General features: G+C 38.8%; 1 protein-coding gene across 1 annotated transcript in view; it reads left to right on the forward strand.

The window, feature by feature from the left end:
- Positions 1-15125, forward strand: part of vps50 (VPS50 EARP/GARPII complex subunit) — a 46130-nt gene that overhangs the window by 21778 nt on the left and 9227 nt on the right. The window contains exons 11-12 of the mRNA XM_010774642.1: positions 9162-9310; positions 14450-14546. Of these exons, the coding sequence (XP_010772944.1) occupies positions 9162-9310; positions 14450-14546 (246 nt within the window). The remainder of the gene's footprint in view (positions 1-9161; positions 9311-14449; positions 14547-15125) is intronic.

Here is a 15125-nt window from a genome sequence, read left to right on the forward strand (position 1 = left end):
GACCGACACACCTGTGTACGAAAGTGAGAGTTAGAGTGCGAGAAGTGCGCGGGTTTGAAAAGAGTCGTGGTTTTTGTTCTACTCTGGCCGCTATGCAAAAACCAACCACATAAATGTTACCAACTCAACTGTCGACGAGTTCGACAGTCTAGACAGAGGGGAGGGGTGGTGAGACTGTTGCTATTATGTCTGTCATCTCGTCACTCGGCCAGACCAGAAAGATACAACGCGACACAACTTACGACCAGCTAGGATTATGGATAGGCTACAACTCTTGTTACCTATTGTTCGAGTTTTCTCACGAGACACGAATAACAGAGATGATCCGGTTTTATCTCCGGTTTTCCCCCTCCGTATAACTCTCACTCTCATGCAATTGAATTATATGGAACCGACGAACCATACACAGGACAGATCGAAGGCTAATACTAAGTGATAGGTTGATACACACGACGTCGCACACACACACACAACACACCACACTCACACTCACACACAACACAGCACAGCAACCCACACACCGCAAAGTTCAGCTGATGATCCGGAACACTCTGGTATATTCAAATTAAAAACAACCTATGTCTTAATAAAGTGGCCTTATAACATAACGCTAATTCTGCTTATTTATAACAGGACGTGGCAACATACTTGTTCAATTTACTTTCTGGTTCGACCTCTGGTATTACTATAACGTTGTGAAAACATATAGATTATAATATAGTTCATTGTTGGCGGAAAGTTTGACGATCAGTGTGAGGGGAGTAGGGATTGTAGCTATGGTCACATAGCTGACCAGTCTGTTTTCACGATACCTCATAGTAAACAGATCGAATATTATGCGATTGCGATCATTCGCGCGCGTAATAACAACAGAGAATAAGCGGCCTGGTCCGTGTGTTATCTGTCGTATAAACTGCGCTATATATGCGTGTACACAAACTGAAAGCATAATCCACGTTACTTTTGAAACAAGACAACAGTCCGGAATAATATCAGAACGGACATGTTTGAGATCGTACTACATAGTCACTATTTCAGACTCAGTATTTACATTCTTATATTCAAAGAAAATCAGTAATATCTTTAAAAACTACAAGTCCTTTTATATCAGCTGTGCACCGTTATGGTGTAAATATAACCTATCTATGAATTAGATCAAATGTAAAAGTCAGCCGAATTAGTGTTGATACTGCAAGGAGATGTATTGTGTGAAGAGAAATTGAAGATGTTGTTTAATTGTTGATATATTTATGATCCACGTCAAGTATTCAGTTTCGGCGGCATTTCTTCCAGTTTTTCCAAAGGTCTTCTCATCAGGGCTCTATAAATAAAGAACTACGGCAGATCTGTAATATGTAATGCAGCCGAACCGTGTATTACAATGCCGTTATGTGATGACTTTCAAAGAGAAAAGCAAGAACACTCGGAATTAAGTATTATTTTATTCTTTTAAAAGGTTTTCCGGATATCATATCATATAAACACCAAATCCCAACATGCATTGCGGCTAAAACATCCAATCAGCGAGCTTAAACCATAGCTGAGGATCTTGGGTAATCGCTCAAAATGCCTACGTCTGTTTCCAGTTATTTTTATTTTGAAATTCAGTTCCTGAAGGACGCCAAAAAAGCCCGAGATTATGGAATTAAACCAATAAATAAAAGCAAGAATAATTGTGTGTTATTGGTGAGTAAATAACAGTGTGTTATTTTGAAAAGAATAACAAATTAGAAGGAAAAAAAGATTTAAAAAATACGGATTTCAGTATTCTGAGGCTCTGAGCCCCATTTATTTTCCTCACAGATGGCAACAAAAGTCCGAAATTATACGATTTAAAATAAAAGCAATGATTGTGGCTTGATATTGAGTAAGAACATGTTTTTATGAACCACACAGCTTCCGGTCTTCCACGACCCGACCGGAGAAAAAGACGTGCTGCAGGTACGAAACACATTACCAATAGAAATACATTGCTTTTAAAATCGTTCTGTGTGACACGAAAAAAAGGGGATAATCGTGTTGGCGAACACGAATCAATAGATTACATTTCGTGACTATAACACGAAATGCCATGAGACTGGGTTGCTATATTTGTAGCCAGCATGGGTAGCTGCACTAGCTAAGATACTTCATCAATTTAGGAAAGGAAATCTTAAAACTAATGCAAAAATATAAAAAGTGTATTATCAATAGACATAACACATGATAGTTGTTATTTGTAATTTTGCAACTATTGCCACTGAGTGGATATCACAGTGAAATATGCTAATGGTCTTCATCGTCAGTGCTTTTGTATTCAGAAAATATTTTCTTGATCTGTCAGCTCTTTAATTTAGTCTGTCATTACTTTGTTTCAAACAATTAAAATCAGGCAGATTTGCTTTAGGAGAAATGTTAATTACTGTCATCAGTAAAGACCTCCTACTTCCTCCGCCCTGATTAAATAATTTACATAACTGTTGATAACTCTCAAACTGTTCTATTTACTTCAAATTGAAAGTCAGTCTCTTCCTGTCTAGAAGGTTAATGGAGCCTGTAGAAAACATATTGAATGTGTCTCTTTTTAGAATTTAGATCAAATTGTCTATAGAATTGCAACCACTTTTTAAAGCATAGTGCTCTAATCGACATTTTTCAAGCACCACTTACATTTATCAGGTTCAATAGTCCTCCTGTCTGGTTCTTGTGGTTCAGTAACTCGATTCAGGATCTTTTATCAGACCACTCTCTGTTCCTCTGGACCAGCGGTGGACAGATTGTACCCTTCAGTGCATCCACCTCGGAGGTTGCCAACCTTGTTTATTACCTGCAAGGCTGGAAATGTACTTTTGGTCTCACTTGCTTATGTGGCTGTTGGTCTTAAAATAAACCAGCTTTTCAGAATTACCCCTAGTCCAAAACATGTTGTTCATCAAATGGAATCAAAACCAGAGAAACTGCATTGCATCCCTTTTCTAATCGTACCTTGATTGCAGAATATGATGTTTAATTTCTAATCTTACACTTTGACGGAATAGATTGACAGGCTATTCATACCACATACTTAAAAAAGTCCTTGTTAGCTGCATCATCGTATCTTAGAGATGTTTCAAAATAAAGGCCTGTTCATGGAGGGAACATAAGATTTGAATGTAGTAGTTTGGAGGAGGCATGTGGCGCAGTGGACTAGTACGTTGGTGTCCCTGGGCAAGACACTTCACCCCAAATTGCTCCTGTGGCGATTGCCCACAGTATTCAGTGTGTAAGTCGCTTTGGATAAAAGCGTCTAACAAGTGACATGTAATGGTGTGATCTCTTGAATTGTTCAAGGTTCAAGGTTCTTTATTGTCAAATTAACATAGCTACAGAGTAATTATGTCGTTGAAAATCTCAGGCCACAGGCTTCTCCAAAAATGCAACACAATAATACAGATAAGCAGACAATATTAAAATATACTATATTAAAAGTTTACAAAAATAAAAATAGTTAATAAAAAAGTGAGAAGTGGAATAGTGCAATACGAGTCTATATACAAGTTATTGGAATGATATATTAGATAATAGATAGGATAATGTAATGTAAAGTAGCAGATGAATGTTATGAAATTGTTTCAGCAGTTCAGTTGTTTAACAGTCTTATTGCCTGCGGGATGAAGCTGTCTCTGAATCTGGTGGCTACCATTTTTCTTAAACATTATGCTTTTGTCATTGGTACACTGACGTGAATATTTGTACTTTTAAGAAATCAGTACACCATTTTCTTTCTACTAACGCGATTGATCTAAATTATTTAAAACAAAGCAGCTTTGTGTAAAATGTCCTTTTATCTGCTGCATGGAGAGTATGTGCCCACCCTCTGGCTCTGGCCTTGAGACAAGAACATTGAATCGACTCCATAAGGGCTTTAATGTCACATGCTAATGACTGGAATTCCATCCTGCCAATAGATATAATGAGTTTTTAGCATGATTGCAGGTAGCATATGAAAGATTAAATGAGTGGCATTTAAGGCAATTACCCATACTTGTTTCCTAGGACTGCATGAAACGATTTCTTGTGTTATGAATTAATCAGCTTTTTCATAGCTTTTTTTTCATCTTTTCGACCTTTGTCGCAGAAATCAGAAAAAAAAATGCCTTGCACGTGCTCTCAGAGTCCAAGGTATACAAAACCCAGTGACATACAGTTTGCTATTATAAAAATAGTTTCTCATTATGTTTCTTTCCATGGAGCTATTGGTAAACAAAACTATTAATTTAAGCTCTTATTTCCTATGAAGGCTATTTTCTATACAAGAACATTCATACACAGTACTACACTACACAATATGGTCAAAGATAGATTATGTTCTTAAATAGAGATATTTTTAAGTTTTGTACGCCATCAGAAATTGTTCATAAGCTCCACGGAATAATGCTCATCAGTCTGTTTTAATTGTCTAACCCTACGCCTCCTCAATGAAAAAAGCTATTTATTATTTTACCTCGGAGGGACAGCAGAGAAACTGCTGTTGAAGTAAAACGTCTCCTAATATCTTCAGCAGCTGCAGGGTGTAAATCAAATGAAGTTTGACCTCTTCACCGTAAGTCATGGCATATGAAAAGGTATCCCTATTTTTCAGGCCCTTGTATGACTATGAAAAATCTTTCACTGATGTTAAATTCGTCCAATATGGCATTCTTTTGCTGATCTTGGCAATGCGGCAGGAGCATGGAGTTGGTTTACTTTTGTCTCGCTGAAGTCATTTGTCATTTTGATGGAGTGTCTTCATGAAAGTGAAGTCATAATTTGTTTTGCGCAGTTGTGTCTTTGAACAAATCAGATAAAAAACAAGTTACACTGCAGTTGATTACAGTAGGTCTGTTATGACTGGAGACTTTATATTTATCTTTGTGTAAAAGCTATTTTTAGAAGTTTGAAATTCTCTTTTTCCCAGTTTCCTGATAAATGTGAGGATTTCAGCAGCTGCATTCTGGTGCATGTCTGCCAACAGCCACACAAATAACTGAGTTAAAAAGGCCAACGGTTTATGAAGACAAAAAAGCAGAGAGGTTAATCTGTCATGTCTTTTTTGGGAAGAAATACACTTTTTTCTCTCAGAATCCTTTACAATATTATGCAGATGTATACATGCAAAAGCATTCAAATTGCATTCAAGTGTTTGTATTATATAAACATGCAAATGTCAAAAAGCATTTGCATGTTTATAACCCAAACAATATTAAGATATTCAGGGGCACCAAAGGGCAACAGCAACAAAAACATAATTTAATACTTTAACGTCAAATCATAATTGCCATTTTGAGAAAGATAATAGCAGATCAAACATTTAAATAACTAATAAACACAAAGTCTTTTTGACACCCACATCAGGTACAAATAAAACTGTTGCCACCAGCTGTCGAGCTTCGAGCACCTCTAAAAGGTTGCTCTTACCTTTGAATTGTATAAGTAAAATCCCAAATGTCATGGATGTTGTTTACTTTTCTCGTTCCGTTTTATTTAAAAAAAATACTTTCAGTATTCAGTCCAGCGATCACTGTTACCTGAAGAATCCCCGCAGAGTTATTACGCAGGAAAGCAACCCAACATTTCTCCGCACAGTCTTTCAGAAGCCTTCTTTTCATTAGTCAATGAAAGGTCAAGCCTCCTGTGGAAGAATTCAAAATAGACCAAACCAGACTTTGCTGTAATACTGACTAATGCAACACACATTGGTTTGGTGGATTTAAAGGTGAATACACAACTACACGCCTGACTTTCATAATGCAACCCAATGACATCATTCATTATAACAAAGCAAAATAAATATATTGTAATATGTCCTAAGAGCTGTTTCTTGAATCTTAAGATGTGTGTTACATAACGCGTGACCTGTGTTCAAAAATACACATAAAGCAGCCATCTTCATAGAAATCGTTCTCAAACAAAGCTTTGCTCCCTTTATTGAAGTGCATCGTGTCAGCGCCCCAACAGATCTATTTATCCCTGTTAAATAAATGAATAAATAAACAAGAAAGCATTTTGAATACAAAAGGATGTTAGCAGAGAGAGATTAGAAGTACAAGTGCTAATGCATGTTTTGGCCACAGTGTATAGCACTTTTCTTTTAATATGCTGAATGTTGCGTCACCAAACTATTTACGCACGACAAAAAGAGGAACAGCAGTTATTATTACATCAACATTTTCTCTTTTCGCGTGTTTGTGTTAATCCGGAACGTCATTGATACAAAAGGCCAGCAGCCGCTGCTGCTCAACAGCTTTAACCACAGCCCAAATTTTAAATCATTTGTGCATTAAGTGTGTACTAATGGCCCTTCTGGATTAGCTCCATAACCTCTGCACTGTTAGTCATGTTTATGTGCTGCCATGTGTTTAGGGCTGTCCCTCTCTAACCATTAACAGTGATCTGAGACCTCGCTGACGTTTAACTTCGGGTGTGTTCAATCACACACAGCTATGTTAAGACTGAAGGGAATTACATGCATTTATTTGTGCTGTTGAAGATTATGGGGCTTGGCATAAATCATTGTATTTTTTAGCAGCATAAGTCAACCAGTTCAACCCTATGCTTGATGCATACTCCAAAAAATGAGCAGTGAATAAAATGACTAAATCAAACATCTGTTCACTTCAGTGATTAAATACAAAATGCATCATAAGTTTGGAGCTTTACTGTCTCCTCTTTTTGCCTTAAGTACAGATAAGAATAACGAAACTTTCAGTAAGTCCAGCTGTACAAAGGCCAGGGTGTGGAGACTTTGGTGTGGAGAAAGGTCGTGCTGTGAATTATCTGCAGTCTGTTGCCAAAGGACACAAAGTGTGCAGTAGAAAAAAGATCTCCGTGTGCTTTTTGTCCTTTCCTTTCTATTCTGGTGGTCTAAACATCAGAGGCTTGCAGCTATTCATTCAGTCGAAGCAATAAAACGATCTCTACGTTTATAATCAAATTTCAATGATGTCATGTTATGAGTTCCCTTTTCATTCCTTACTTGCTATTTTTTTACGCTTTTCATATTTGATTTTACCGTCCGTGTTTCATTCATTATGGTATTCACGTTTCTGACCTTTAGAAAGCAACAAGGCTTGTTATATTTGCGGAGAGTTGCTCTTAGGAGAGATATATTGCAACCTCCACGGGGAAGCCATTAGATACCCTTAGCTATAAATGTAAAAGTAATATAAATTCAAGTGTTAATCTTCTCAATGTGATAACATTTTATTTCAGACGGATAATGTTTTTTGCAGCACTGAAGGTTTGATTGAATGCCGGGAGATAACTCAGAGGTTGTGGAAAGGTTGCAGTTTTCACATCGTAGGTCTCGGTCCAGGACAACCATAAATTGTCTTTTGAGCTGCATACTCTGCATTTTTGTCCTGTATGCTGGGCCGATTATATCTCTTATTTAAGGGAATAGAATGCATGAGACGTCATCTTCTTAAATCTGTGCACACCGCTGCTTGTTTTTAAAAACTGCTTTGTATTCAGCAAAGATCACTGCTTTCTTCCTAGTCTTCAGCCGTGATAAAACTTGTGAGATATAGATCTCTTATATCACAAAATCTATGACATATATTGGGTTTTTTTTGATGATGGTTACCATTTATTCATACATTATCCTTTGATTTACGCACTTCTTTATTTTGAAATCTTCTGAAACTCTGAACTTTTTTCTGTGTTTGTGAGTTTGTGATTAAAATCTGCCATGTGAAATAATGGTGCACATACACAATATTAGACCCAGATTGCAAAGGAGTACAGTATTTAAGTGTTTGATTTGCTACAGCATTAATCGCTCCCGTTCATTCCTTACCTTTGTCATTGCTATTGATCTCCCAGAAGCTGATACAAGGGGCTTCGCGTCTGCAAGGTGCAAGACCCTTCATGCCAATGTGATTTATCATACCTTTATAGAAAATAATAAGATCTGCCATCCTGTGTGGAATCTCAACGGCTGTGTATGCAGAAATGGATTAGTGTGATTGATGGGAAGGGATTTAAGATGGAATATCTCTTTTTTCTATTCCTATTGTTTTAACAATGGAGGAATAAAGGGGCTGCGGGATGGATAGGTGTAGTGGAATATATCAAAAGGAAGATAAATGCTTTCTGTTGAGGAGTGTTTGGTCAGCAGAATTTTAGAGTGTGTGCTTTGGATGTAACCGAGTTCCACAAGGTTGATTGAATTTCAGATTGTGCTTACCTACCAGTCTTCATTTTTGCATGGGAAACATCTGTTATGTCAGGTTAGAGGAGCGGGCTCTTCCTTTGCAGCGCCTCCTTAGAAACCGTAACACATTTACACTTATGGTTACAAATCATTTAAAAGATGTATCAGATTTGTAATCAATGCTCACTCTGGTACCTTCTTATGTCTATGTGTGTCTTCTGATGATAACTCACGGGTCATTGAAATTATTGAAAGTTTGTTCATTTTAGAAAAATCGTTTTTTTTTTCTGTGAGCTTAATAAAACAATTACCAGTGTTTAGAATAAGCATTTTTAGGTGTATCAGTGATGTAAAGGTGGGGTAGGTAAGTTTGAGAAACCGGCTTGAGATACACTTTTTGTTATATTCCATGGAATGCTCTTAACATCCCGATAGCAATGAATATCTGAAGTGCTTTGACAAAAAATCCATAACAAAATGTCATCTGTGGAATCCGTAGTACTGTAAAAAGCACGACCAATCACGACCTACCTGCCTGTCAGCCTTCCATCTGTGCACAAACTTATCTCGTGCCCTCATTGGTCATGTGCGCGTTCGTGTGTGTTGGAGGAGGGGCTCTGTAAGGAAGTGGCAGATTTTTTCCGGCTGTGTATTTTCAAATTCTAGCGCACTCGAGCTGGTTTCTCCAAAATGACCAACCCCACCTTTAACTTGATTTGTTTGCTTAAATTCTAAGGGGAATTATTCCTTGAAAGTCCTTGAAAAGTCATTGAATTTGATGTATAACGAGTTTTAGGAACCTTACTAATAACACCTACATTCGACTGTATTCTGTACTGAATAACTCAGACCAAGCGCTCCATATGAACTACATAAAGAAGATGATGCATTCAACTGTTATCAAGCGTCTCTTATGTCTCTGGAAACTGACATGTCAGGGATACTACAGTATAAATGTACATATTTTAGCCTCTCTGCTAACATGCCTGTCCACCTGTGTGTTTCCCAGGAGGCATTGGGGGAGACTTCAGGAGTCCATGGAGCAGCGGAGGACAGGAAGGAGAAGGTGCCCAGCCCCCACCTCAGCCAAATGGTGGTCCTCACCAACAGTGGGACTCTTTATGGGCTCGCACAGAGAGTGGTGGCCACTGAATCTCTGTAAGTACTCCAGATAGCAGACAAATATAAAACATGCAATTGTATTACACATTTAGACAGCACACATCATGTTGGGTCTGTATTCCTCTGTTATGAGGGAGAACGTTTAATACAGAAGTGTCCTGGCAGTGTGATGGCAGTTATATCTATCAAAGCATTTTCTATTATCGAGTTAAATAGCTTGATATTTCCTCGATGCCCCTCCTCCAGGTGGTCATCATTTCATTGGGCAGTGTTACACAGGCTTGCCATGACATTTTGCACTGCCTCCAGCTTGTTAAGATGAGGAGAACAAATATTTGTATGAAACAGAGGGTGGAATTTCTTCGCCCCTTATAATAAGCTCTCCCCTATGATTTACTATTTGTGTTAAACTCTTGCAATCAGCGGCTCAATTATTACAAATGTTTCCCCTCTTGCCCGCCTATGTTGTTATTCTCCATGTTAATCTTTGTCTAGTCCATCCACACACACTTCACAAAAGTGCCCTCGTACATAATTAGATTAAACTATAATCATTGCGACAACTCCTGGACCTTGAGGAGTCTGAAGCGTACAAGTGCTTCATAATGAAATTCTGTTAACCAAGGGGCCCAGATGACACCGCTGCAAAAACGCTGAATAGGCGTAAACTCCCTCACACAAGTTTTTCATGCATCTCGGGGCAGCCAAAAGACTCAGAAGAATAATGAAAGTAAAAGAGCTCAAGTGCAGAGGTGGAAATATTTCTCTGGTAAAGTTTGAAAACGAAAAGATCCCGAGGGAGAAACATGTCAGACTTATTCTGGGCAGAACTGCATGAAAAGTATTCCGTCTGAAAAAGGTGTTGTAGGAAAAGGCAGCTTACCTTAGTGTGTGTTGTGAGCATGCAGTGTTTAACCCAGGATAAAACCAAGATAGACTTAAATGCAGAAACTAAAGATAGGAGCTCTGTAAGTTAACCCTCTGTCTGCTCTTCATATTTCAGGCTGTTGTTCAGCTTCCCATGCCTTTCTCACCTCCCTTGTGTTCAATACTTTTTTATCTGTGTCATTCCATTTTATCAGACATCATTTTACCCGCTATAAGTGTGAAATGCAGTGTGGGCTTTTCCTTTCCGTAGTAAAGTTGTTCCAGGTAACCTTAATATAATTGATGCTGCATATTAAAAAGAAAAACATCCTTTGTGCTCATTAATGGAGTTTGGGCAGTGTTTATTAAAGTGCTTTCAGATTTAGCAGAAATAATAAGACAGCACTTATTCATGTTAATTGTTGCTTTTAATATAAATACTTATATTGTAGTTACACATATTCACTGTTGTGCAGCATCCTTACAGATGTTCATTTAGCATGAGTGCTATCAGTTCTCAAAAATTGCAGGTGTTGGATAAATCAGTCAATCAGTCGTTAAGTTATTCTAACCTTTACCTCAGGCTCATATTTTTTACAATATTCCTTGGAATTGGACGTTAAAATCCCAATGCATTCAATATGTGTTGTTTTTGAGATAATATTAAATCCCCCCCTTTTTAATATAAAAAAAACAAGACAACATGTTTCATTTGTACAGAAACTGCACAAATCGTGGAGCTCAGAGTGCTTTCTGAGTGAGATCAAACCAGAATTGGCCCTCATGTCTTTTTGAGTTGTTTTCTTCCTTTAAATAGCACCGTCCGATAAGTTGTGTTGTTGTTGACCTGGAACTGTAAACAAATCACGGGCTGTAGCAGTCGTGCTTTTTAAACTCACTGTGACCCCAAACAGCTCCCTCTCACTTGTATTTAGCGTACAGTAAAACTTCATGGATCAGTGCGAGCACAAAGGTCTTTATTCTGTCACAGTGCTGGAAAGGTTGTATCAGGTCTCTGCATATTGCTTTTGCTATGCCCTGTTTTTCTTTTACTGCTACTTCACTTCGACTCAATGTTTTTAAAGATTGTTAAGATCATTGAAATCTATTCATTATAAAAGAAACACTGGTGCCTTGAGAGATTTTCAATAATGAAAGCTCATCTCACAACGTGCAGAGTTGAGAGATACTTAATGTCGTGACAACGCTGGAGTCTGATTTAATTTTTTATTACACTGATCTTTAATTACAAAGGGGAGGAATTAGATTGCAGCGATGGCAAAGAATGGTGATCATCGAAAAGTAACGCGGCGTCCACACGGCAGCGTGCGTTGAAGCTTGCCGGCGGGCGTGTCTGAAACTCGACCAAGCACATGAATCTCCCGCCCCGGACACACAAGTAGCGGTTTGATTGGCTAGAGCTTGTACTGGCATATGATTTGATTGGCTGACGCTAACCACCGAAAGCTTCAGAAGCTTCTAAAATTTGAACATTGCTCAACTTTTGCAGCCTGAAACGCCAGGAAAGCTCCGCTCTGCTTCCCACAATGCAGTTCGGCGAAAAGTGACGTCACCCCATTCAAAGTAAACGGGCAGAAGCTTCAAACGCCGCTGTGTGGACGGGCCGTTAGACAGCTATCATACTGAATAAATATTTACTGTGAATGTATGCAAAAATGTATGGCATATATATACAGAATGTAAAAGGTACAGTGGGAGTTTAAGTCCAGTAATCAAGCGACGCTATAATTGATGCTTACATTGACTGAAAAGGCACTGTAGACATTGTAATAAAGGACGTTTCTAATATAATAATATATATAATAATAATATACTGTGGCAGATTGTGTACACAGAGATAAATCAGATTCTGTTGAGCCCAAGGCAGCATGGCTCATCTCCGAATGGATTTGATGACGCGTGTCATTTCTGCAGGCATTAAAGGGTACAGGCTGCAGCGTAAATATGAAATAATCATCTGTCAGGTTTGATGCTGCGGCCTGTCTGTTGTTCTCTGCTCTGATTGACAGGTAACGCTGCAGTAAGCATACATGCAAAACTGTGAGGTAATGTGACAGATCATTACCACTCCAGTGTCATGAAGAAAGATAAATGAATCTGACATGTGTGAGTGTTTGCATTTTGTTCCACTCTCATAAATGTCACAAAATTGTTCCTTTAAGGGTTTTGTTCTTATAAATTATATTCTAGTAGTTTTAGAGGGACACTGCATGCATTTTCAATTTCCAGCCATTTCAAATTGAGCTGGTAATTTTTGCTCACAATACCACTTATAAAAATTCCCTATGGTGTTATTTCCAGTGATATCATACTTCTAAGTCATTGGTCGGCTAATTCAAGGAGCATAAAGGCAGCATAATAACTACTGTTGTTCATATCATGAAGTCAAAAATGTATGTATTTACATGCATTTAAACACTGATTTGCATTATTGTAAAAACCTGTTGCTTGTGAAGAGACTTAAAGTTATTGAAATGTATTCAAACTAATTTGGCTTTTTAGCAAGTTAGCTTAAGTTAACTATCTTCCTTCCTAGTTAGCTAGCTTACATTAGCTACCCCACAAACTAGCTAGCAAATGTTATCTATCTATCTACCTATCCATCTATCTATCTATCTATCTACCTACCTACCTATCTACCTACCTATCTACCTACCTATCTATCTATTTATCTGCCTCTATCTATCTATCTACCTACCTACCTACAGTACCTACCTACCTACCTACCTATTTATCTATATATCTGCCTATCTATCTATCTATTTATCTATCTACCTATAGATAGATAGATAGATAGATATATAGATAGAGGTCTCCAGATAGACCCATTGATGGCGATCGGGGTATGAATGTAATCTTGATCTTGAGTAGTAGTAGTAGTAGTAGTAGTGATAGTTACACTGTAGTCTCCTTTAATATGCACTGACAGTAGTTGTGATACCATGAGCTGCCACAAGATGGAGCTGATTTACAGGGAACGATTCACATCAGCTTCTCTCCCTTCCTGTTCTCTGTCGGGACTTCCAGTGTCAGGAGTTACTTTCACTTTGTTCCCGTTGTGACGCAGAAGTTTTCCTCCTCGTTCAACTGTTGGTAAGTGACCGTTTTCAGAGTGTAATGACTCTCAGCTGATCTCTGCTCTCACCTAATACTCATCTCTCTAATGTGGTTATTGCTAACAGTTATATATATTATTGATTATAACAGCTGCAGGCTGCAGCTGCTTTAACAGCATGCTAACATGCTAAAAGTTATAGATGTTTTTAATGAGACAGTTAGCCACAAACAGCTGGTCTAACAACATGAAATCAATCAAATACTCGTTTTAAACTAATATCAGTATTAGGATGCAGCACCAGAGACCTGAGCCTGGTTCTGGACCTGAAGATGGTCCTGGACCTGGATCCAGCTGTGAGTCCGTGAAGAGTGACAGGTCTATGGATCCCCCTCTTACCTTTAAATCTGGCCCTCCTGCAGATGGAAGGTGAGAATGTAAAAGTGTGTAACGTGATAAGCTTTTTTCTAAAGAGTTCACAGTTTCTTCTCCCGGACGCTGGGCCATTGTTCTGTTAGCTCTTTGGTTCTTCAATCAATCAAAAAATGTTTATTTGTATAGCCCAATATCACAAATGTTACATTTGTCTCAGTGGACTTCACAGTTTGTACAGAATATCAGATCATTCATTTGTTTGCAACTTACAAATTCTTCTAACTTAGTCCATCTTTTTAGCAGTGGCGAACCGTCAGGGCCTTGTACCCTGGAACACTCAGATAAAACAAACAAAAAATCGATTTAATTATATAAATAAAATGTAAATAAAATGAATAAATGAGAATCGTATCTGTGTTGTTGATCTGTAATATTACAGTGTTACGTTGATTTGTTTGTCCTTCTCGGACCATGCACTACGCATTTTAGTGGTTTTGTGTTAGAAAAGAAAGCAACCAATCAGATCTTGTTCTGGATCTCTGGGTAGAATATCCTTCAACCAAGGTATTCTTCATCCTTGATAGAATGCCCTGGCCTTTGCACTGAATGAGAGCGTACGTTTGGACTGACAGTTTGATCAACCAATCATATTTGATTTGTAGCCAATGGACGTAGTCTTTTAGAGTTTCCCTCGGTTCCAGGGTATTCTAGAAGGCCCGCTGGTTCACTGGCTCGAGACAAAGGATCTAGATCAGGGGTAGCCAACACGGTGCCCGCAGGCACTTAGTCGCCCGCAGGGGCGACGTGAGTCACCCACCGCAACACAGGCCCACGCACCACTAAAAAAATCTNTCCAGGGTGTTTCTGGCTGAACAGTTTGAATCCCTTCAGTTCCACCTGGACACGATGATGCCGGCAGCCAAGAAGCCCTTCCTGCAACAGTTTTACTCCCAGGTATGTTTACACCTGCTCCCTAGAGTGTGTGTGTGTGTGTGTGTGTGTGTGTGTGTGTGTGTGTGTGTGTGTGTGTGTGTGTGTGTGTGTGTGTGTGTGTGTGTGTGTGTGTGTGTGTGTCGTGTGTCGTCGTGTCGTGTGTGTCGTGTCGTGTGTGTGTGTGTGTGTGTGTGTGTGTGTGTAGTGTGTGTGTGTCGTCAGTGTGTGTGTGTGTGTGTGTGTGTGTGTGTGTGTGTGTGTGTGTGTGTGTGTGTGTGTGTGTGTGTGTGTGTGTGTGTGTGTGTGTGTGCGTGTGTTGTGTGCGTGCGTGCGTGCGTGCGTGCGTGCGTGCGTGCGTGCGTGCGTGCGTGCGTGCGCGCGCGTGCGTGCGTGTGATACAGTTACTGCTAACCAGGTCGTCACTGTCAGCTGGACTCACACAGGCGGAACCAATCATCTCCTTGTCATGTGTTGTTATCTATTATAGAATCAAAGCATATGTCAGAGTCACTATTAATAATTGGTGTTTAACTAATTGGCAGGTTTTTAGCATTTTTGCCTGTATAAATACCCGTTAGTGTCCAAATGAATATAATTGAT

The sequence above is a fragment of the Notothenia coriiceps genome, unplaced genomic scaffold (assembly GCF_000735185.1).
Source record: "Notothenia coriiceps isolate Sejong01 unplaced genomic scaffold, NC01 NC01_scaffold00014294, whole genome shotgun sequence".
NCBI lineage: Eukaryota > Metazoa > Chordata > Actinopteri > Perciformes > Nototheniidae > Notothenia > Notothenia coriiceps.